The sequence below is a fragment of the Notamacropus eugenii genome, chromosome 7, assembly GCF_028372415.1.
Source record: "Notamacropus eugenii isolate mMacEug1 chromosome 7, mMacEug1.pri_v2, whole genome shotgun sequence".
Taxonomy (NCBI): Eukaryota; Metazoa; Chordata; class Mammalia; order Diprotodontia; family Macropodidae; genus Notamacropus; species Notamacropus eugenii.
In genome coordinates this window covers 12942863-12964863 of record NC_092878.1, presented here as the reverse complement: position 1 = coordinate 12964863, position 22001 = coordinate 12942863, and the positions used below count along the sequence as shown (strand labels likewise).

General features: G+C 44.8%; 2 protein-coding genes across 7 annotated transcripts; both read left to right on the top strand.

Annotated features, from left to right (window-relative positions):
- Positions 1-3006: 3006 nt before the first annotated feature.
- METTL17 (methyltransferase like 17) lies at positions 3007-14488 on the top strand. Of its 2 annotated transcripts, none has more exons than XR_011970231.1 (14): positions 3007-3150; positions 4431-4584; positions 4674-4805; positions 6629-6710; positions 8603-8684; positions 8845-8918; positions 9408-9502; positions 10523-10593; positions 10788-10895; positions 12808-12876; positions 13404-13454; positions 13675-13767; positions 13917-14124; positions 14236-14488. XR_011970231.1 is itself a non-coding variant. In XM_072623310.1 (14 exons), exons 1-14 carry the CDS (start codon positions 3070-3072, stop codon positions 14339-14341), a joined length of 1383 nt encoding a protein of 460 aa, XP_072479411.1. In that variant the 5' UTR covers positions 3014-3069; the 3' UTR covers positions 14342-14488. The 2 variants fall into 2 exon arrangements, 1 of the variants encoding a protein (XP_072479411.1); XM_072623310.1 differs by having other exon boundaries at positions 3014-3150; positions 13940-14124.
- A 1104-nt stretch (positions 14489-15592) lies between these two features.
- On the top strand, positions 15593-21209 carry SLC39A2 (solute carrier family 39 member 2). Of its 5 annotated transcripts, none has more exons than XM_072623320.1 (4): positions 15593-15885; positions 16082-16212; positions 16409-16454; positions 16870-17855. In XM_072623320.1, the coding sequence occupies exons 1-3, from the start codon at positions 15771-15773 to the stop codon at positions 16418-16420; spliced, it is 258 nt and encodes an 85-aa protein (XP_072479421.1). In that variant the 5' UTR covers positions 15593-15770; the 3' UTR covers positions 16421-16454; positions 16870-17855. The 5 variants fall into 5 exon arrangements, with proteins under 5 accessions (XP_072479421.1, XP_072479420.1, XP_072479422.1 ...); XM_072623319.1 differs by lacking the exon at positions 16870-17855 and adding an exon at positions 21007-21209 and having other exon boundaries at positions 15656-15885; positions 16404-16454; XM_072623321.1 differs by lacking the exon at positions 16870-17855 and adding an exon at positions 21007-21052 and having other exon boundaries at positions 15656-15885.
- The last annotated feature ends 792 nt before the right edge of the window (positions 21210-22001 follow it).

Here is a 22001-nt window from a genome sequence, read left to right as displayed (position 1 = left end):
TCCCCTTTTTCTCCTTGATACCCTCTGCTCTCTAGTTTTTCTTGATATTGCTAACTTGGTGATCTTATGGTTCTCCTACTCACCTGACCATTATTTTTCAACCTCATTTGCTGGATCTTCATTCCATGTTATATACACTAACCAGGGGTATCCCCTAAGGCTCTATCCTTGGCTCTTTTCTGTTTTCACTCTATACACTTTCATTTGGTGATCTCATCAGCTCCCATGGATTCAATTATCATCTCTGTATTGATGATTCCCAGATCTACTTATCCAGCCCTAATCTCTCTCCTAACCTGCAGTCTTGCATCTCCAAGGATAATACTATCCTTCCAGTTATTCACACTCACAATCCTAGGGAACCCTCCATACTTAATCTGTTTGCCAAATATTGTCAATTCTACCTTCATAACACCTTTCATATATCCCCCTTCTGTCCTCCAACACTGCCACCATCTTGATACAGGCATTTAACACTTCCCTCTTGGACTATTGACATAGCCTACTGCATGATCTCCCTGCTTTAAGTCTCTCCCCACTCCAGTCCATTCTCCACTCAGCTATCCAATTGATCTTCCTAAAACACAGGTATGACCATGCCATTCTCTCTCTTTCAATAAACTGACTCCCTATCCTGTCCAGGATCAAGTATAAAATCATCTATTTGACTTTCAAAACCCTTCATAACCTAGACCTTTCCTATTTTTCCAATCTCTTTATTCCTTACTCCCCTCCAGGTACTCCTCAATCCAGTGAGACTGCCTTCCATGATGTTCTTCTCACAAGACAGTCTGTCTCCTGACTCCAGGCATTTTCATGGGTTGTCCCCCAAGCGTGGAATACTCTTCTCTACATCTCTGTCCTGTGACTTCCTTCAAGTTCCAGCTAAAATTCCACCTTCTATGAGAAGGCTTTTCCAATTCCTCTTAATACCTTAGTGCTTCACCCCTGTTGATCATCTCCAATTTATTCTGTTTATATCTTCTTTTGGCACATAGTGGTTTACATGTTGTCTCCCCAGCTCCTTGAGTAGGAACCATTTTTGCCTTTGTATCCCCAGTCTTTAGCACATATTGGGCACTTAATACATGCTTGTTCACTAACAGAAGCAAGAAACAAGAAAGCAGAGGGTCTTCACAGATCATTTTTTTCAATCTCATCATTTTACAGATGAGGAAACTGAATCAGTAATGGAAGTGACTAACAAAAGGATGTCCCGGTAGTAATAAAGTCCAAAGTCCTATGGTGCACTTTTCATTGCAAGCAGGATGGTTGGTGCCTTCCATTAAAATCCCTACTTAACAGTTACAATGCCTACACTTTAGTTCAGTACACTCCTCTATGTCCTTCAATCACATGCCATTTTTTTCCTAACTCTCCCTGGAACTGCATTCTCCCTCCTTTGCAATGAGAAAAATGAGGAAGGGGAGGATTTGAAATCACTGAGTGCTAAACTATGAAGTTAACACCTACCTCAGAGAAGAAACCCTTGGGCAAGTTACTTAACTTTACCTATACTCAAGATTCCTCTTTTCAAAATAAGTGTGACTCATCCTATCTCACAATTCCTGCAACACTCAAAGGTGATAAGTGCATATGAGAAGACTTTACAAATTCAATTCTTTATTATTACTCTTTTTTTCCAATTAACAACTAGATGCTGACTTCACCTTTCCTCTAAAAAACAGCCTCTGAGAGACTCTTTGTTGTCACACTGGATATTTTTAATTAGTATCATTTTTTTCATAGGTGCTCTTGAAAATTTTTTTTTTCTTTTTAAGGGGAAGCTCATCTTTGCTTCTGTATATCCACTTGGGTCATCTTTTCATATAGTTAGCCAATTAAAAAGCTTTGATCTGCATACTCATGATACAGTAATAAAAGTTTTATAGAAACAATGTTTTTTCTCAGTTGGAAAGCAAAAGTTAATAAACCCAGATTTGACAATGATGAAGTATTCTATCCAATTACAATATTGGCCAAGTGGAAAAATAAAAGAAATAAATTTGCAGCATGGAATTATTTGAGTAAAACATACTAAAATTCCATCCTTGAAAGACCAACAGAAGGGTGCATTTTCTAATCTTTATGTGGGGATTTTATACATTTATAACTTTATTACTATGTAACTGAAGTTATGTTTATAAATCCTCACGTTTCAAAACAGCTCAGAACGTGCCTCAAAAACGTGAACTGAAAAATAAGACTAACACATTAATCTTTGGCACTGGACATACTAAACTAAGTAGACTTATATATAGGATGAAGACCAGTCTTTGGGAAACATGAAATTTCTATTTGGGACCATTTCTAACTATGTAAATCCAGATTTCCAGATTTTATTTAAAAGCCAGTTCTAAACAAAAGTATATGCAGTCTTTTTTAAAGAGAAATGTTTTTCCTAGTAGGGTTTTTTATATTTCAGTTGTGATAAATACACTTAAAATTTGGTCTTAAAGGTAAAATGTTTACAAGACCACCTAGTTTTATCAAATATTTTTCCCTTCCCAAACCAAACCAAATTAACTTGTACTAATTAAAACTAACCACGTGCTTTCTTGCTAATTAGGCAATCATTTTTGGTTTGGACAGGATGACTCAGGGGCCACTGTTTTAAAACAGCATTCTGGTGATTCTACAGCATTTGCAAGGGAGTACCGTTTTGTTATACAATCTGTTCATGTAAAACTTCAGAAGAGATGCTGGATGACGTCATCCTGAATGTAACGAACAAACCAATACTGTAACCGCAGAGGTTTTAAAAAAAAAAAAAAAACACTCCTGCAAGAAACTGACACAGGGCCAAAGACTGCCTCCCCCTGAGACCCTCGCGCACGCTGCGCTTTCTTCCCATTGGCTAAATCTGACACGTGTCCATCTTCTCACCAGGGAAAACATTCTTGCGTCACCATAAATTTACATAGAGACCGCCGATTGGCCCCTAGAAATCATCGTCCTGTCCCGATTGGTTGATGACGTGTCCAGCTCTTCTGGAGGATGTGGAAGAGTTAGGTAACCCCGGAGGGTCACGGGCGTCTCCAATTCCGCTTCCGGTTCGCCTCAGGAGTCATGGCGGCCACCAGAAGGCTGAGGCCGCTGCCGTGGGTGGGAAGGTGGAGCTGCTCGCCGGCGGGAACCCCGTTGTTCCGGGTGAGAACTTTGGTCCGCTCCTGAAAACAGCCTTGCTCGGTCGCGTCGGGAAGGCCTTTGAGGGGGAGCCCACCCGCCCCATCCCCACGCGTGTCTGTGATCGCACACGACACAGTCCTAGAGGGACGGAGACAGGAAGAGCGAGGCAGAGGATGGGATAGAAAAGAAAAAGGGAAGATGAAAGCGGGGGGGAGGGCGGGGAGAGAGAAAGGAGAGTGGGAGTCTGGGAATCAAATATGCAAATATATGTAGATGCGTTCTCCACGTGTACGAGGCCAGAGGGGCCGAACGAGGCCAGAGCCTGCGGCTGCACCCAGTCTGATCCAGGCTGTCCGGGCTTCCTGGGCCCAGAGAAGCAGCCCCCAGTCAGAATCCATCAGCCCTGCTCATTCCAGGCGTTCTCACCCACAGCGAGGCCTTCTCGGACCCAGGGCAGTCACTTGTTGAGCATGTGGGGTGGGCCGAATCCTTGGGCAGCTGTGCATCAACCTTTGGGGGGAGAACCCCACTCCCCAACCCAAGAGAACCCCCCATCCCTGGAGGAGACGTCTGTCCTGAAGCAGATTTAGAAGGAGGTCTTAGAGGATATCTACCTCAAGCCACTGGCTTCACGTTTGAGGTGCCAGCCTTTGGGGGGACAACCCCACTCCCCAAGCCAAGAGAACCCCCCATCCCTGGAGGAGACATCTGTCCTGAAGCAGATTTAGAAGGAGGTCTTAGAGGATATCTACCTCAAGCCACTGGCTTCACGTTTGAGGTGCCAGCCTTTGGGGGGACAACCCCACTCCCCAAGCCAAGACAACCCCCCATCCCTGGAGGAGACGCCTGTCCTGAAGCAGATTTAGAAGGAGGTCTTAGAGGATATCTACCTCAAGCCACTGGCTTCACGTTTGAGGTGCCAGCCTTTGGGGGGACAACCCCACTCCCCAAGCCAAGAGAACCCCCCATCCCTGGAGGAGATGCCTGTCCTGAAGCAGATTTAGAAGGAGGTCTTAGAGGATATCTACCTCAAACCACTGGCTTTACAAAGAGTTTGTAGGTAATAAAGGACAGGTGTGGGATCCCTTCTACCTTGCCATGCTGCCATCCTCCAGAACGTGCCTCTGGACTAGCAGTTTAAGAAGTCTCAGTCTGTGCTGTGCCGAGCTTTTGTCAAATGAAATAATGCACATAAAACATTCCTCAAAATCCTAAAGTATCATAAAAAGTGAGCTGTTATTACCCAGATTTCCTCCTTCGCCAACTTAACCTCATTCGGTTTTCCTCTTTCTGGACCTCAGACGCTTGCCGACCTTGGTCCCAGAGTGTCCCAGGAGAATGATATATTGGATTTCCTGGGGAAGAGAGCCCACCGCAAACATCCAGGGGTCCTCCATTTGTCCCAAGTGCAGCTGCCACAAGCCCTGGTCACTGCAGCCCAGAGGCTCTTGCAGGGTGAGCAACTCTCTTGATCAAGAAAATAAGCAGAGAAAAGAAAGGAATTTTCATTTCACTGATAGCCCCTTTTCATGTCTGACCCACAGAAAGCTCTCTGCCCAACATAGAGAAGCAAGTTCAGACACTCACCAACTACCTCTGGAGTCGGAAGCTTCCTATGGAACCTGAGGAGCTGCGCAGAAAAGCAGTAGAGCTGGAAAATAAACTCCAGGATACAGGTAAAGGCTTAGATGAGCCGAAGGAAGAAGCCAGGTTGGACTGATTCAGAGAGCAAAGATTCAACTTTACAGACAGATATTTAATCTTCCAATATGTCTTTGGTGAAATCAGTCATAAATAACGCTTTACAGCCAGAAGTTAGATGTATCTGTAAAATGGGAATTATTTAATACCCATATGACTTATTACAAGTATTCAGTCTGAAGACCTAATGAGAAATATATGTGCAGAACACTTGGTAATTGATAAACACATTACTATACTAGTATCATACATCTTTGATTCTGTTGTACATCACATACCAGGGGATGCCTGGATATCCAGACCTTTCTCTCTTCCTTTAGAATGATCTGGATCAGGAATGATCAGGAAATGTGTTGAACCTTCCCAGGTTGTACTGAAGAATGAAATCCCACCCACACACATTCCTCTGTCACACCCATGACTTAACCTAGATTTGAACTAGCTTCCAGTAGTGTTTTCGCACAGTTATGACATTCTTGATTTCCCAGCACACTTTCCTTCAGGACAAATGCAGAAAGAAGTATCAGTGATTTCAGACTTGAGTTATGATCTGCCACACATTGTTACTTGCCTCAGTGTTGATGAACAGCTATTTCTTTTAATTAATTAATGAGTTGATTTTGTGAGCGTTAGCTCTCCCATACCTCACACTCCATTATGGAGTTTTTTTTTTTAAATCCTCATGATGGCCATGCAGAGTCCAGCAAAACAGATTCCCACATTGACCAAAGCCAAAAATGTACATCTCATTTACGTTTTAAGTCCATCAGTTCTGGCAGGAGATAAGTGATATGTTTCATCTCTTCTTCTTTGGACTCACAGTTTATCATTTTGTCAGAACTCTAAAGTCTTTCAGAGTTATTTTTCTATACAGTGTTCTTGTCATATAAATCTTTCTAGTTTTGCCCACATTACTCTGCATCAATTCGTAGAGCTTTTCCCAGTTTCCTCTAAAACTGTCCATTTGGTTATTTCTTACAGCACAATAATATTCCATTACATTCATATGCTATACTTTGTTTATTGCTGTTGTTAACCATGTCTGACCCTTGTGACCTCATTTAGGATTTTCTTGACAAAGATACTAGAGTGGTTTACCATTTCTTTCTCCAGCTTATTTTACAGATAAGGAACTGAGACAAATTGGGTTAAGTGACTTGCCCAAGTTCACACAACTAGTAGAGCGTCTGAGACCAGACTTGAACTCAGGAAGATGAGTCTTCCTGACTTCAGGCCTGGCACTTTATCCGCTGCACCACCTAGCAGCTCATTATTTATTTAACTATTCTCTAAATAGCTAAATAAATTTTAGCTATTTAACATAGCTAAATAAATTGTCATCCCTCTAGTTTGTTTGAGACTATGTGTAGCTATTTCTGAGGCTACTTGTAAGTAACTTTGCAGACTGCACTAGACTCCACAGACCCAGGGCTGAAAAGACATGTTGCAGAAGAATGAATAAGTTCCTAACCAAAGCAGTTTCCATCATCCTGTCTTCCCAGTCCCCAGTACTCATCACATTTACCCAGAAGCAAAACTGAATTAATGGTGGATGTCACAAGGGGCAGCTAGGGAAAATGAACTATCAGAGAAAGAATAATGCTTTGCCTAAACCATTGTTCTGATGGCACAGAACATGTCTTTCATTTTTTGTAATATTTTTCTGTAGATTTAGACTCGAAGCCTCCTGGGTTTTATGTCCCTGCTGGAAAAAACAGGAGCTAAGGGTATTCCCATACTAAGTGCTGGGTTTCACCTTGCTGGTTCCTCAAGTCCAGTCTTTGCTTTCTCCTCTCAGGATCATTACAGTCAGAGAAGCAACTTCGTGGAGCTGTGTTGAGTGCCCTTCGCAAATCTGTCTACCATTGGCAAAAACTGAGGTAAGGAAACTACCCCAAGGCAGTGGGTTTGGAGGGAAGAGTTTGTCATGAAGATCCAAAAGAAAGGCAGCTTTACCCCAGGGAAGGAGATAGGGGTATCCGGGCCCAGGGAGATCTCCTGATAAACTGAGAAAAGAAAGGACAAGTATCATTGCCAGCCTTCCCAGAGAGTAAGGGAAGGCCTAGAGGCTAGGGAGGAATCTGGAATCAAAAAAGAACTTTAATGTCTAAAAAATTTTTAAATGAATAATTTTTTAAATGTTTAAAAAAATTATGAAATGGATAAATTCAGAGGGAACTGAGAAGACGTTTACGTTTTGATGCAGAGCCAACAAAACAATTTATGCAGTAATAAAAGTATAGAGAAAAGAATTTGAAAGATTTTAGATCTCCTTATCAGTGAAAACAGTCAGTTCAAGAAGATAATGAAATGCCTTTTAGCCTCTTGACAGAGAGCTAACAAACTAAAATGAAGAGGTGCGCGTCTTGGGTGTGGCTAGTGTAGGGGTTTGTTTTGCTGAAGTGTGCAGGTGTGTATTTAGAGATATGTTATTTTTGTTTTATAGTTTGCTCCGTTGGGGGTAGTAGAAGAAACAAATTAATTTTGAAAGCTTACTAACTGAAAAAATACAAATGGACAGGGAAAAAGGATCCTTCAGGACTTGCAGGGGAGAGGGGGGAAAGGAAAGGAATGGAAAATCCTCTTAGTTGCTGTATCAGGTTGTCAGATATAAATTTTAAATTATCCCTGTTTAGAACTGAAATTTATGCTCTCAAAAATATTTCATATTTCACTCTGATTTTGAAAAGTCAGAGGTATGAAGGGCCTTTTTCTGTGGCCTGTCCCATTTCCCATCTTAACAGAAGTGGTTCTGGGTTGTGGAGGTCCATTCCTTTACTCATGCAGCAAACAGTTATTAAAACTATTATATGCTGTACCTGTGGGGAGGTTCAAAGGTAAATTCAGTTCAGTTAATAGAGATATTTCTAGGAATTCTAAGATTTCTGCATAAGTAGCTATAATAAAAATGTGAATATGCTGAAAACACTAGAAAAGTACAAATATATTGACTTCAGACAAAGCAGAAATAACTACAAACTGGGCAGATCAAAGAAAACCTGGTGGAACAGTAAGCATTTGAGCTGGACCTTGAAGGGGCAGGATTTCAACATTCTGCAATGGGAGGGACACTCTTCTAAGTGTAAGACATTTATAATGTGGCATAAAGGTAAGAAATCAAAGACATCTTCTGAGTTCAGTGAATCTACCCAGCTAGAGGACCTGAGAGGTAAAATGTGATATTGTCTTGGATGTGTAAATTGGAAACAGATCCTCGAGGGCTTTGAATGACAAACTAGAGAATTTAATGCTAACAGTAACAGCGAACATTTACATTGCTTTAAGATTTGCACACTGATCCATCTGTGCTCTCTCATTCATTCTTCACAAGAATCCTGTGAGGTGGCTGTTATTTTTATCCTCTTTTATGGCAGAGGAACTTGAGAATTAAAGAGGTTAAGTGATTTGCCTAGAGCCACACAGCTGGCGAGCGTCTGAAATTGAATTTGAATGAAGGTCCTCTTTACACCAGATCTAGTGCACTCCTGCACAGATAGCAGTGGGCAGTTGTTGAAGGTTTTTGAGCATGAGGTGCCATAATGTAAGCTCTGCTTTAGAAAAATGAATCTGGAAGCGCTAAGATGAACGAAATAGAATGGGGGTTAAGGGGGTAAGTTAGGGGCTTTGGCAGTAATCCAAGTGAGCCACAGCAAAGTTATGACCTAGGAATAGACCCTATAGGAATTATCATCAGATGGAGGCAAGAGATACTGTGAGGCTAGAAATCTATAGAACTTGACAGATAATTACATATACCTGGTTTCTTTGGCAGCTATGATGAAAGGCTGAGCCTGGTATACATGGCAGCACGACTAGATGGTGGCTTCGCAGCTGTTTCCAGAGCTTTCCATGAGGTAAAGCCCCTTAGCTTCTATTACAGAAGGGTTCCTGAGGTATCCACAAATTTCCAAAGACTTCACATCTGACCTCTCTCCTAGTCTTACACTCTGAGTAATCTCAAGCAAGGTCTCAAGTCATTCCTGGCATGTTGGATGTCACTTTCTGTTTCTTCAGATCCAAGCTCGTGTTCCAGACTTTAAGCCACAAACTTTAATGGATTTTGGCTCAGGCACCGGTTCTGTTACTTGGTGAGTGACTCAAGTTGGCATGAGCCTCGTTGTTTCCAGCCTAAGAAAACCCTGCCTGTACCATTCCAAAGCCAAGAAACGAGTAGATTCTAGAGAATAGTGAAGTTAAGGATGACACACTGGTGTCATGCATATTTTGCTCTATTTTCTAGGTAGGAACTTAGGAAACAAAGCGTGGAAAGGAGTCTTAGAAGCATGGGGAATGGGCCGTAGTTTGTTAAGGCTATTCTCAGAAAAGGGAGGAAAGAATGTAATATCAAAGGTAAGGTCCTGTATGTCAGTTTCTGGTGTGCGGACATTTTTTCTGAGTCTATTGCCTTCCATTCTCCATCCAGAAGGTGCAGAGAAATTAATAGAAATGACCCCATTCATTTTGAACCTTTATCTGACATAGCTTACTAGTGTACTTAGAAGAGTATCTATTAACAGCACTCTGTTTAAGAACTCTCTCTCTCTTAGATCTTTTAGGCTGTGCTCCTATCTTCACAGGGCTGCTTATAATACCTGGGGCCAGAGCCTTCGTGAATATTTGTGTGTGGACAGCTCAGCTTCCATGTTGGCCTTGGCAGAAAGGCTTCTGAAAGGTGAGGGTAAGGCAGTGGTTGTTGAAAAGATCTACAAATGAAAAAAAGTGAAGGATTAGGTAGAGGAGGTTGTAATAGAGTGGAGAAGGAGAGTTAGATTTCCCATTCCTTAAAAAAAAAAAAAAAGATTCTCTCAAAAGATCAGACAGGTGTCCGGTTCCCTTTTGTGTTTTTCTTAGATGCAGGCAAAGGGTAGACTCCTTTGCTGAGCAGAGAATGAGCTGGTTGGAGTCAAAACAAGAGAAGGAACCCTTTTCTCTTTCTCCTCTTCCCCTGCCTTTCCTCCTTCATCCCATCTCATACTTATTAGCTTTTTTTCTCTATTCTTGGGGCCTCTCCTCTTTGTTTAGATGTCCCTTCCCTCCACTGCCCCCCAAGTACAGAGATGCCAGGCCTAGAGGCCTGAGGGCTACCCGAGTCTTACCTTACCTATCGCAGGTCTTCAGCTGGCCAAACCGGATAAATGTATGAGAGAAGAGACTTTCCGGAGTCGAACAAGGGTTAGGCTTTATTCAGGGTCCTGGTTACATGTGCAGGGGGAACTCTTCCTGGGGAGTGAGGAATCTCCCCAGGAGGCAAAGATCTTACAGTAAGAGAATGAAAGCAGAAGTGGAAGTGGGGAGAGAGGGGGGAGGGAAGAGCGAAGAGAGGAAAAGGGGCCTTCTGTCCTGTAAGGGCCCCTCAGCGCTAAGACCGCCTTCGGGCTTTCCTGACCCTACTTAAGCTCTCCTGCCGCATAGTTTGCACCTCAATACCGTGCCTGTTAGATAACAATAGGTGTGCCCAGATCCGGGCCAGTCTCGAGGGCGGGGATGCTCTCTCCCATCACGTTCTCACGGGAAGAGGCGGAAATACACGAGATCTCACTCCTCAATTCCCTGCTGTTTCCTGGGGGGCCTCATGAGAACTCTAAGGTTTAGAAGTCCTCACTTTTACCCGCCTGAGACTGTCCACATGGAACTGAACTTACACCCCCAACACAGAGACACACTTTAACCAGTTCTCTTCTTTGTTCCTCAGGTGGCTTAGATTCTGGGAAACCCTATATTCCCGGAGTCTATTTTAGACAGTTTCTCCCAGTCTCACCAAAGGCAAGTGCCAAATTTCCTTACTGTGCTAGAAGAGGGATAGGCATGTGGAGAATTTCAGCTTTGACTTTATATTTATAGCACAGCCTGAGTATTTGACAGTGGGTGGAAACAAAACCCAAGGGATGTAGAAGTTGGAGGAGGCCCTCGGAAATGGAGAAAATTCTGTCTGAAATGTCCCTTGCCTTGATTCCTAGGTACAGTTTGATGTGGTGGTGTCTGCTTTCTCTCTAAGTGAGTTACCCAGCGTAGCTGATCGAACGGAAGTCATCCAAACTTTATGGCGTAAGACAGGCTGCTTCCTGGTAAGCTGAGATCTCCCTTCACCTCTCAGTAAACCCCATAGGGGTACAACATCTTGTGGGAAATATTCCCCATCCTTGAAAAACCTTCATCAGGCACTACCGTACCCACAAGCTTCTATCTCTGTTTATTTTCTCAGCCAAACTCCTTCAAAACTTCATTTTCTGTCCTTGCATTCTAAACCCTCTGCAGTCTGACTTCCAGCCTCCTCACTCAATGAAACAATCCTTTGCAAAGTAACTGATGACCTCTTACCTGCCAAATCTTGCAGCCTTTTCTCAGTCTTCTTCCTTCTCAACCTCCCTACATCGTGACATGTCTCCTTTGTCAGTTTTCCTGACATTGCAGCTTTTTGTTTCTCATCTTTCCTCAGTCTCTTATGCTAGAACATTACCCCTTGGTTATGGGTGTGCCACAAAGCTCCCTCCTGTGCCCTCTTCTTTTCGTTCTCTGTACTCTTTCTCTTAGTGAACTCATCCACTCCCCTGGCTTTAATTATCAGCTCTAAACTGATAACTCCAAGATCTGTAATTCTAGCCCGACTCTCTAGCTCGATGCTGCTCTTCTATTAGTCAGCGAACGTTTATTAAGTGCTATGTGCACTAGGAGTGCAAACACATCCCCTGCTCTCAAGGAGTTTACATTCTAATTAGGGAAAATGAGGGTTTAAAAAACAGAAGCTGAAAAAAAATTAGGATTAGGGAGGCAGGTTGTTTGCTAGAACAGGGCGTGGTAAAGAAATTCTGGAGTACAGCCTGGAGAGAGGTGAGGCATAGCTGACCTGGGCACCCTTCTTAAATAGAGGTTCTGTGAGGAGCTGTCCAATTAGGGGTAGGCCACAGGGATGGAAGGGTCTTTCCAGTGTGTGAATTCAGGGCTACCCAGGGCATTGGTCACCAGATGCCTATCGGACATTTCAACCTGGGTGTACTATAGACATCTCAAACTTAACATGGCCAAAACTGAACTTATGGTCTTTCTGCACCACCACCACCACCTACCTGCCCCCTCTTCAGAAAGTCCTTATTTTTGTCAGGAACACCGTCATGCACCATGCAGAGGCAGCATGGTATAGTGGAAAAAAGGCCAGGTTGGCATTCTGACTGTGCCATTTCTTACCTCAGTGACTTAGAGCAAGTGCCTTAACCTCTCTCTGCCTGTTTCTTCATCTGTAAATGAAAGAATTGGAGTCGATTGCTTCTGACATCCCTTCCACGTCTCTGTAGTCTTGGATCCTCCCAGTCACCCAGCTTCACATCTTCAATGTAATCCTTACCTACTCTCACTCATCTCTCCTCCCACAACGAATGCGCGTGCGCACGCACACACACACACACTCATTCACAGAGTTAGCTGCCAAATCTTGTCTGTTCTACAGCATCTCACATCTCTCCTCCACTCACATAGCCACCACCACTGTTTGCCCCATGCCTGAAATGACCTCCCTTCTCTATTTCAGCATCCCTAGTGGTTGCTGTTGATATTTCAGAGATCAGTTCAAGAACCATTTCCTGTGTGAGGTGCCACCTTTTCTGATCTCCCAGCTGCTGCCTTTCTCCCACTATCAATTTATTTCTCTTTTCGATATTTTGTATATACTTAGATGGCTGCATGTTGCTATTCCCTGCTAAGCTACTTGAAAGCAAGGGCTTTTTTCATTTTTGCCTTTGTATCCCTGTGTCTGATTGAGTTAACTCTTAATAAAGACTTGGTGATTAATCCTTCCTTTTTCTTCTTCACGGTTCTTAATCCTTCTTTAAGGATCCTTAACGCCCTCTCTTTTGCTGTCTCCTTTCTCCTTAACCTTTTAGAGGGGGTACAGTTGGAATGGGGTTCTCTGCCTCCTACAGAACTCCCTTCATTGGCGCCTCCAGCACTTTGAGCCCTCTGCTCATCTTCCAGTTTCTTCCGCAGGTTTTGGTGGAGAATGGAACAAAAGCCGGTCACCGCCTCGTCATGGATGCCAGGGCCCTAGTCCTGAGGGTGAGGCTCTTCTCTGCCCTCCCATGCCTCCTCGGAGCTGCTGTTCCCTTTGGGAATGCTCAACAGCATATGGGTGGATGACTCCCAGCTGACTAAGTGTATGGTCCTGAGTCAGATGACTTCCATCTGAGACACGAGTAAACCAAGGACTGTAGGTTTCTGAAACGTTGGGGGTGTAGGAGCTAGTATGTCTCTTGTAAAACCAAGGGGCCCTGAGGAACTAACCCGGAGATTGAGCCTTCTGGGCTGCGCACCAACGGAGTTTTAAAAGATAGAATTTGTCGGTTGGGGTGTGAGGGTGACTTGATCATGCCAACGAGCATGCTGAGTTATACCATCTTCCCCATGCTTCACATGTGCCTTAAGGTCCTGGTAGTGGTCACCTAGATTAACATAGATTGCATGTCTAATAACTGAAGGAGGACTGGTGAAGAACACTCTAGGTGGAGAAACACAGTGACTGAACTCTGGGAGGTGGGAAGGGTGAGAGGGTCTCTCAACCACTGACATGTCTTTTGGGCCTTCAGGGATCAGAGAAATCTCCCATAGACCATCGGCCTGGACATGTCTTTGCTCCAGTGAGTATCCTTCCTTGATTGAACCAGTAGAAATCATTGTGGGCTCAACTATGACCAGGAAAGGTCGAAGAAGGGAGACTAACCTCTTCTCTTATCCTACCCAGCATCTATTTACCTTATCCATGCTCATAGCTCCATTATCTTTACCCCATTCTCCAGTTCTTTCTGACCTCACTATCTTCTGATTTCTCCAACCTTCATTACTTCTTTTTTTCCACAGTGCCCCCATGAATTTCCCTGCCCCAAGCTATCTGCTTCCCAGCCCCAGGCCTGCAGCTTCTCCCAAGCGTACAGCACCATCCCTTTTAGTTGGGTAAGCAGCCTGACAGAGGGTGGAGCGGGTAAGGGAGTACATGAAGTAGAGTTAAAATGAGGCCTGTGGAAGGAGAAAGGACTTTAGGGGTCAGACCTCAAAGCAGGAAAGTAAATGAAGTCTCCTTTATTTTTAACTTTTTCCCCCAGTCACCTTTTTTCCTGTCGTTCAGAACCATAGTCGTAAAGAGGAGAAGTTCTCTCTGGTTATCCTAAGCCGCGGCTTTCAAGGGGAGAATCATCAATGGGCCCGTCTCATCCAGCCTGTCCTTAAACGGCCACGCCATGTACATTGCCACTTGTGCTGCCCTGATGGGCGTCTCCAACATGTTGTGGTTACTGCCCGACGACATGGAAGGTACAGGGGACGTGAGGAACTGGGGGGAGGAAGGTGAAGTATGCAGCTCCCATGGATGTCTAAGGGGACAGGGAAGCTATATTGAAGCGTCTCTCCTTTTCTTCCTCATAGACACTTATATCGTTGCGCTCGTGCTAGTACCTGGGGAGATTGCTTGCCTTTGACTACTTCACCTGAGTTTCCTCCGTCTCCTGTTCAAGATCTTTCTGATGACTGACGAGATCTTAAGAGTAGTTGGCTGCCACCTTCCAGTTTTTGCCATCCTTGCCAAAAATGAAGCATCCCAGGGGTTCATGATAGGGGTACCAAGTACCCTCTGACTTTTTTAATTGAATTAAATTTTATTATTTTTTATATAAAAAAAGAATTAGTGTTGTGATTCTTAGCAGGAAAGGATTCAGGGTTTCCTTCACTGAAGTTTTGGTCTACCATTGTAATAAAACTTAGTTCTAGGGCTCTCTATATTCCCCCCTAGTCCTTAGCCCATCCTAATATTGCCCCTTTTACAAGAATCACTGCTCTCTAAGGGAATCTTATTTGGGAGTAGTGGAAAAACTAAATGACAGCCACCCTCAGGTCTTTTGAAAACTGGCTTGACAGGTCTTAGTGTAGCTATGCAGATAGCCTGCCTAGGGAAACCAACAACCACCTCTCCTGTCCTTTCTCCCCTTTTACCTTCTCCCGTTGCCCCTCCTAAGGTTCTTCAACCAGATAAGAGCTTTCCTTAACTATCTCACTCAGACTTGAACCCAGGCTATGAGTCAGGGCTCAGTCTTTGCCCAAGCTCCACTGCAACATACTCCAAGCTAGTACATTTTACTCTAGTTGGTTAATATATCCATTATCCCCTGGCTTCATTAAATCTCAGGACCAGCTATTCCCTTACCTTGAAGTTAATCACCATTTATGTTGCCTTAGACCTTGCCCCTCCATAGCAGTACTCAGGTACAAGAAAGGGCAGGAATGGTATTAATGCTGTAGCCCCATAAATCTTGTGTTGTTCTCCCTCTTCTTCCAAAAAAAGAAGTCATTCTATGCTGGGAGTACATTGTCTGGGGTTGCTAGCCCTGCTTGCTTTTGCCCCAGCTGGCCCCAAATCCCCTCTGAAAGGGTGCAGTTCAGGTGTCAGATACGGCAGCCTACAAAGCAGGGGGATTGAGTAAAGAAACATGGATGGTTTGGATTGAGTGTCCTGAGCAAGGAAGGGCTAGGCTTTTGTCCCCAGTGAGAAGGTGGAGGTGGTAGGGGCTACTCCATCATCAGAGCATACCATCTCCCATCAGGCTAACCCTAGAGGTGAGCTCATACGGTTCTTTGTCAACCTAAGGATTAGTCAGCCACGAGGAGGAGGAGAGACACACAGCTCTGGGCAGTGTCTGGCATGGAGTCTGGAGTTTCTGGTTACTGAGCTGAAGAGGGTGTGAGGCTGGGGAGGGGCCCTGATGGGGGTGGGAGGTAGGGGAAAACCAGCCAGAGTCAGCTGTCTTCATAAGCAGAGACAGCGCACATCGGTCACTACCACTGCCCACCAGAGGGCTACCACCACTGTGGGGGCCAGGTGAACGAACACAACAGCTTTTAACAGTCCTGCTCTGAAGACCTACTCTCTGTCACCCTGGGGCCTCTACTCCACCTCCACTCCAGAGATGGAGCCACTTGTGGGTGTAAAAATCGGCTGCCTGCTAGCCCTGCTGGCTCTCACTCTGTTCTGTGGCATAATTCCTATCTGCTTCAAGTGGTTCCGGATCCATGCAGCCACAGGTATAGTTCTAACCTGTGATTTTTTGTTTGGCCCCTGATTTGCCTCCACTTCTAATCCTGAACCTAGGTTCATGTATATTTCCTCTTGTTCAGATTCTGTGTTCTCAGACCCCTATTCCATAGCCATCTCTTGTCTGCCTTCCTCAAGTTGCCAGCTAAGAGATGACCTCTGTCATTTGCCCCTTTGCCTCTGCAGGTAAGCACCGCAGGGTCCTCAGCCTCCTAGGTTGTGTATCAGCAGGAGTGTTTTTGGGAGCAGGGCTTATGCACATGACAGCTGAGGCCCTGGAGGGCATTGATTCAGAGATCAAGAGCTACATCCTGCAGGTGAGGGACTGGGACCTGAGGGAGGAACACAAATGAGTTTACAGGAAGAAGCCAGAAAGGGCCCAGGGTATAGAATAAAGCTGTAGGGAAAGGCAGTTCTTGTGAGCTATGTGGGGACAGTGGAGGGAGGTGGGCCGGAGGTGGGACTGTAGCAACACCACAGAAGCCTGACCCCTTTCCCTTCTTCCCAGAACAGGACGGGAAATGAGGGAAATTCTTCCGACACTGCTGATTCAACTGATGTGAGTTTCCCCCGCCTGGCCCCTACCTGAGAATTCAGGAGAGCCAGAAATCCCTTCCCCATTCAGGCCCCTCTTGGGGGTATGTGAGGAATGCTAAACATTCCTTCTCCTCCCCAGCCTGGATTCCCATTCTCAGACTTTGAAACTAAAAAGAATGAATTCTATATATCAGGTTTAGGGGACCATCTGTTCTTTCCCTCTCTGTAACCCAGTTCTCTGAATTTTATTCTTATGAATGATCCTTCTCCACATCCCTATCCCAGTTCTCATGATTGATAGTCTTCCCTTCAGGCCTTCTGTCCCTGTCATTATCCCCCATCTCTAACACCATTCCCATGTCCACTGCTTCTTGTCCCACCATATCCTTCCCTTTTCTTAGTTCTCTCTCCTCATCATTTCCTCTCTCTGTCTCTAGGTGGATTACCCGTTTGGGGAGCTCGTCATCTCCCTAGGTTTCTTCTTGGTCTTCCTTTTGGAGTCCCTGGCACTGCAGTGGTGCCCCAGTGGTACCAGGGGGTCAAAAACACATGAGGAGGAATGGGGTGGGGCTCGTGATGCCCATTCATTGAATCTCCACAGCCATGAAGCCCTGCCATCACCCTCTCAGGGGCCCTTCAGGGCTCTGGTTCTCTTGCTTTCCCTTTCCTTTCACTCAGTGTTTGAGGGGCTGGCTGTGGGACTTCAGTCCTCAGTACCAGCTGTGCTGCAGCTTTGTCTGGCTGTCCTAGCACACAAGGGATTAGTGGTATTTGGGGTGGGACTTCGACTGGTGCAGACAGGCACGGGGCCACGCTGGGCCCTAATCTCCATCCTGGCATTGGCCCTCATGTCCCCCCTTGGCGTAGCTGTAGGGATGGCTGTGGTTGGGGGAGATCCTGAGAGGGGAAGGGCCTTAGCTCAGGCTGTATTAGAAGGTGTGGCAGCTGGCACTTTCCTCTATGTAACCTTCTTAGAAATTCTTCCCCGGGAACTGGCTTCCTCTGAATCCCCTCTAGCCAAATGGGGTTGTGTGGCAGCTGGTTTTACCTTCATGGCCATAATTGCCATCTGGGCATGAATTATCCCCTACTCTAAGAGATCATCCTTATTGAGGTAACTAGCCCAAATGAACATCCCCCGTTCTGAACTGGCTCTAGTCCTGGGACATTCTCCTGAACCTCAGTGGCATGCATGCAGCACCATCCTCATAATTGGATTATAAACTTCCTTTGCAGGGTCATTGCTTGGTTCACCCAGCTCTGAAATAGGAAAGAGCTTGGGATGGGGAGGGATAGAGAGTGGAGTGCAGCAGAGAAAGGGAGGACAGGAGAATGAAGATGAACCTTTCTGCCTATTGCCCTAGATTAGGATACCAGCACCCCCCATGGTACCGTGTGTAAATAAATGTCAGTCCTCCTTCCACTTCGTTTTAGCCATTCTGTGTTTCTGATTTCCATGCTCAGCATCAGGGCAGGCTAATGTAGCAGGTAAGGGAGGCAGGGAGAAGACAGCAGGGCCAGAACTTCATGATGGCCTCTTCCTGGATTAGGCCCTAGCCTTTTCACTGTGCGTTGGCAGATGGAGCTGGTTGAGGAGGGATGAACTGCTGAGATTCCAGGGATCCCCTTCATCCTCTTTCCTCTCTTCATTGGTGCTGGCAACAAACAAGCAGATGGCCAAGCAGAGCGAGGCTGAACAGAACCCGAGGACCCCCTCCCTACCCGCTCCTGCCAGTCATCCTTGCACGTCAGGACACATTAATCCTGTTTCTCACACTGAGCACAGTATTCTCTAAACCCAGGCCCTCTTACTGCTCCCTAGTGTGAAGAATTAAGATATAGTGTGTTTAGGAAGGTAGAAAGGCGCCAGATAAATGCCTGGATCAACCACAGCTCAGCCCTAGCCTCCGCACCAATGCTGTCCCTGCACCCCTCCCCCAGACTGCCTCTTGAATCTCCTTTGCTGTTCCCAACTCCTCCTGAAAATGCCAGCAAACAAACTAGTTTCTCTGGATGGGGAAGGGAAGAGGTTGCCTGGCTTTTTTGGCAGGAGTGCTACAATAGAGATATCCTGGAGTTTAGATGAAAAATCTGGGGAAATGAGTCGATGCAGTCTCCACCTCAGGGAGGGGAGGAGGGAGTTGGAGAGCACTAGATCACATTGTCAGATCGGCTTTTATCTGGTTTCTCTGTCTCCTGCTCATCCTGTTTCCCTTAATACCACACAGATCATCCAGACCTGTGATAAATCTAATCCTAACACCAGAGGTCAGGCTTTAGAAAAGTATCTTAAAGGAAATGAACTGCCCCAGTCTTCATTCTAACTTCTTCCTATGCCCCTTTAACCTCAGTGACTTATTCTTTATGCACAGGGGAGATGGGAGTAGGCTAAGGAACTATTTTGTTCTGGAGGCATGGGAGAAAGGCATCTCCAGATGTCGGAGCCATGAGTCGTCTTTCCAGCATACGGAGAGCACCATGTTTCTGGGTCACTGATAAACATGAAACAGTGTGAAATGGAGGCGTGATTGAGCAAGGTCTTTCTCTTTTCCAGAATCTTTTCTAACACACTGTACCACCATTCTCTTCCTCATTATTATCTCTACATCCTTGGGATTCTTCCCACTCCGAGGAATCTAGTTCACCTTGATGCTGAAATATACTTTCCCTAGAGCCAGAATAACACTAGACAACAAACTTTCCGGAGATAAACAGAAACCATAGGGGTGATGTAAAGGGAATGGAATTTAGGGAGGCAATCTACTCATTATCCCTAGCAATAATGAAAAAGGAAGCCCTGAGCACTGGCAAAGATACTAAAGATGTAGAGAAGAAACTTATTTTCTTATTTTTTAATGAGTTGGAAATGTCAAATACAATCTAACCTGAGGAGAACATAGACAGTAAGGAGCAACCCAGTAATGGAGATTGAAATAGCAGACTCTAAATTCAGTCATAGGCCTTATCCTAGAAAGAGGACAGAATGTGAGGTCCAAATCCCCTGTGAAATGGGGTATGGGAGAGAGAACAGATCAAATGTCATCCAAAGCTACTGAAGATGAATAGCCAAGTATTGAGTTGCAAAGTGATTGACTAAGTGGGAAAAAGATGCTCAAAGGGAATTTTTAAAGGTACCAAATAGTCAACTAGGGTGACAGTGACAGATCCAAAAGAGGAAATTAAAATGGGGAGGGAGACAGCGATACACACACTTTAGGGCTATATGAAGCCAGTGTTACACTTCCCATTCCCTTTTTCAAAAAAGCCCACAGTTCATCCTAAAGAGGTAACCACTGTCTGAATTCTAATTATAACTTGCAGCACTGGAACAGACTTCAGTTGTAATCTAATACAATTTGCTCATTGCCAAGACCCCTCTACAACACACCCAATAAGTGGTCATCTAACTTCCATTTAAAGTCTTCCAGTTGGTAAAGGGGTGGAAGGTGGAAGGGGAACCATTACCTCCTGAGTCAGCCTATTCCATATTTCAATATTAGGAAGTTTTTCTTTACCTCAGTCCTAAATCAGTAATTTTTTAATACTTCAATTCCAAGCTCCTTCTTATTATCCCTATGAAGACTGGAAGAAATTTTAAAACAAGCTCCCAGGAGATGGAATCTAAGTTCACCTCTTTCATATTACCCAAAGTTTACCACTCCCAACAATTTACCTAATTGTTAGGAACTCTGAAGCCTTTCATGGTAGGGACTCCCCTGCCTGTCTGGAGAAAAGGGTTTGAGTTGGGATATAACAAGAAATGTAAACAGTTAAAAACAGCAGTAATTAATGAAGGAGGAAGGAAAGACCATTCTGGGAGGATAATGCAATGGGAACAGGAACATTTTGGAGCAGACATGGCCAAAAAGTATAGACAAGAGTGGACACTAAGTTGAGAAAACACAAACAGGTAAAGGAAAAGGCCATAAGGTAGTGTAATTGAAGCAGCCCATATCCCTACCCTACTATGTAGGACAAAATTCTGAATCCCTATTATTGATACGAGGAACTATCGGCTGGAAATAGTCATGCTGCATCTCTACTTGATTTTGGTCTCTATGTGATAGAATAGGAATATTGACAGTGAACATCCAGGACAGGTATTGGTAGACATCTAGGACAGAGCACCCCAGCAACAACTGAAATCTTGTGCCAAGAAGATGGTGTAGAAGGAATCCTAGGCCCCTGGGGCTGTGGAGGCCCTCCTGGGTCATGACATCTATGCTGTGGCCTCACGCAGCTCTGAGCCAGATGGACATTCCACAACTTCCTGTCTTGAGAATTGCCATTCCTGGCCAGCATTTCACACGGCTAACCCTTAGTGGGGTTTTTCCTAGTGTCTAATCTCTCTCTTTTACTGCAAATCTATTCTTTCTCTCTCTAGGAAAGTGTTCTCCAGAGAATCACCTTCAGAAATTTCCAACTTTGTGGGCTTTGGGCCTCATCCAGTCTTTCTTCTGGTTGAAATCTAATTTGTTCCTTCACTTTTCCCTTCCCCATTCATCCTTTAAAAGACTTTCCTTTTTCCCATTTCTCCCATTCTTTGTCTGCTTTCTTGGAACTTCTCCCTGCAGTATGAGGAGCCTGAAGATTCACCAAGGGAGAGAAGAATGGGACGAGGAACCCAAGCCTTGACTCACTTGGATTGTAATAGAAGACGAGAGACAAGGGAACTAGAACTGTAACAAGCCTAAGGTTCCTGCCATGAATTTTTGAATCTATAATAACCCTCACCATCCACCATGAGCCACTCTGTCCATTGTCCTCTCAAGCTCTGAACCTGAAAGTAAGCAGTTTACTTTCTGATCACACCAAAAAAGTCAGGGCAGGAAGGAAAAGGATGTGATGAGCTAGGTGGGTTAGATAGGCAGTGAAAGCTGGGAACCAGTTAAATTGTCATGTCACCACAAGAGGGCAATATGATTCCACAGCCTGAATCTAGCAGGGCAGAAATCAGCCACAGAGGACTGCCCCCTGCAACCAAATGACCTACCTGGCCTATGCTGAAGTCATCCTGTTTCTGCACCTGGCTCTGGAGCAGACCAGACAGAAGCGGATCCTTTGTGCTAAGAGATCTAGTGGGGGTCCACTCCCCTCCATCATGTCTCCCTGGGCCACTAACAGGCAGGGAAGGGCCCACAGATAGACAGTCATTCTCATTTATAAAGGCTGGAAACAATAGATGTCTCTTCCAAACTGCACACTCTCCAGAGCTAGCTACTGCTTCTGTAACTCGGCTTTGCCTCAGGTTCCCACCATAGCATTTGTAGAAGAGCCACCCCTATTTCTTATTTCCGTATTTGAAGACGCTTTTTTCCCCACATAACTATACTTATGCCTTTAAAGGGCTTTTGCCAGCTCTGCTTATAATCTTCCCACATCGGTCTCCATTTAACAATGGCCTGCTGTCTGGGTATCCAGTCTCCCTACCTGCGAGTGGGAAAGGTAGCACTAGGACACCAAAATTTGGAGAGCACAAATATTTACCATATGTATACCAGCCTTGGTAGTAACAAATTCCTTCTCCTACTTGTCTAAATTTATTTCCTGTATTAGATTCACATCATGA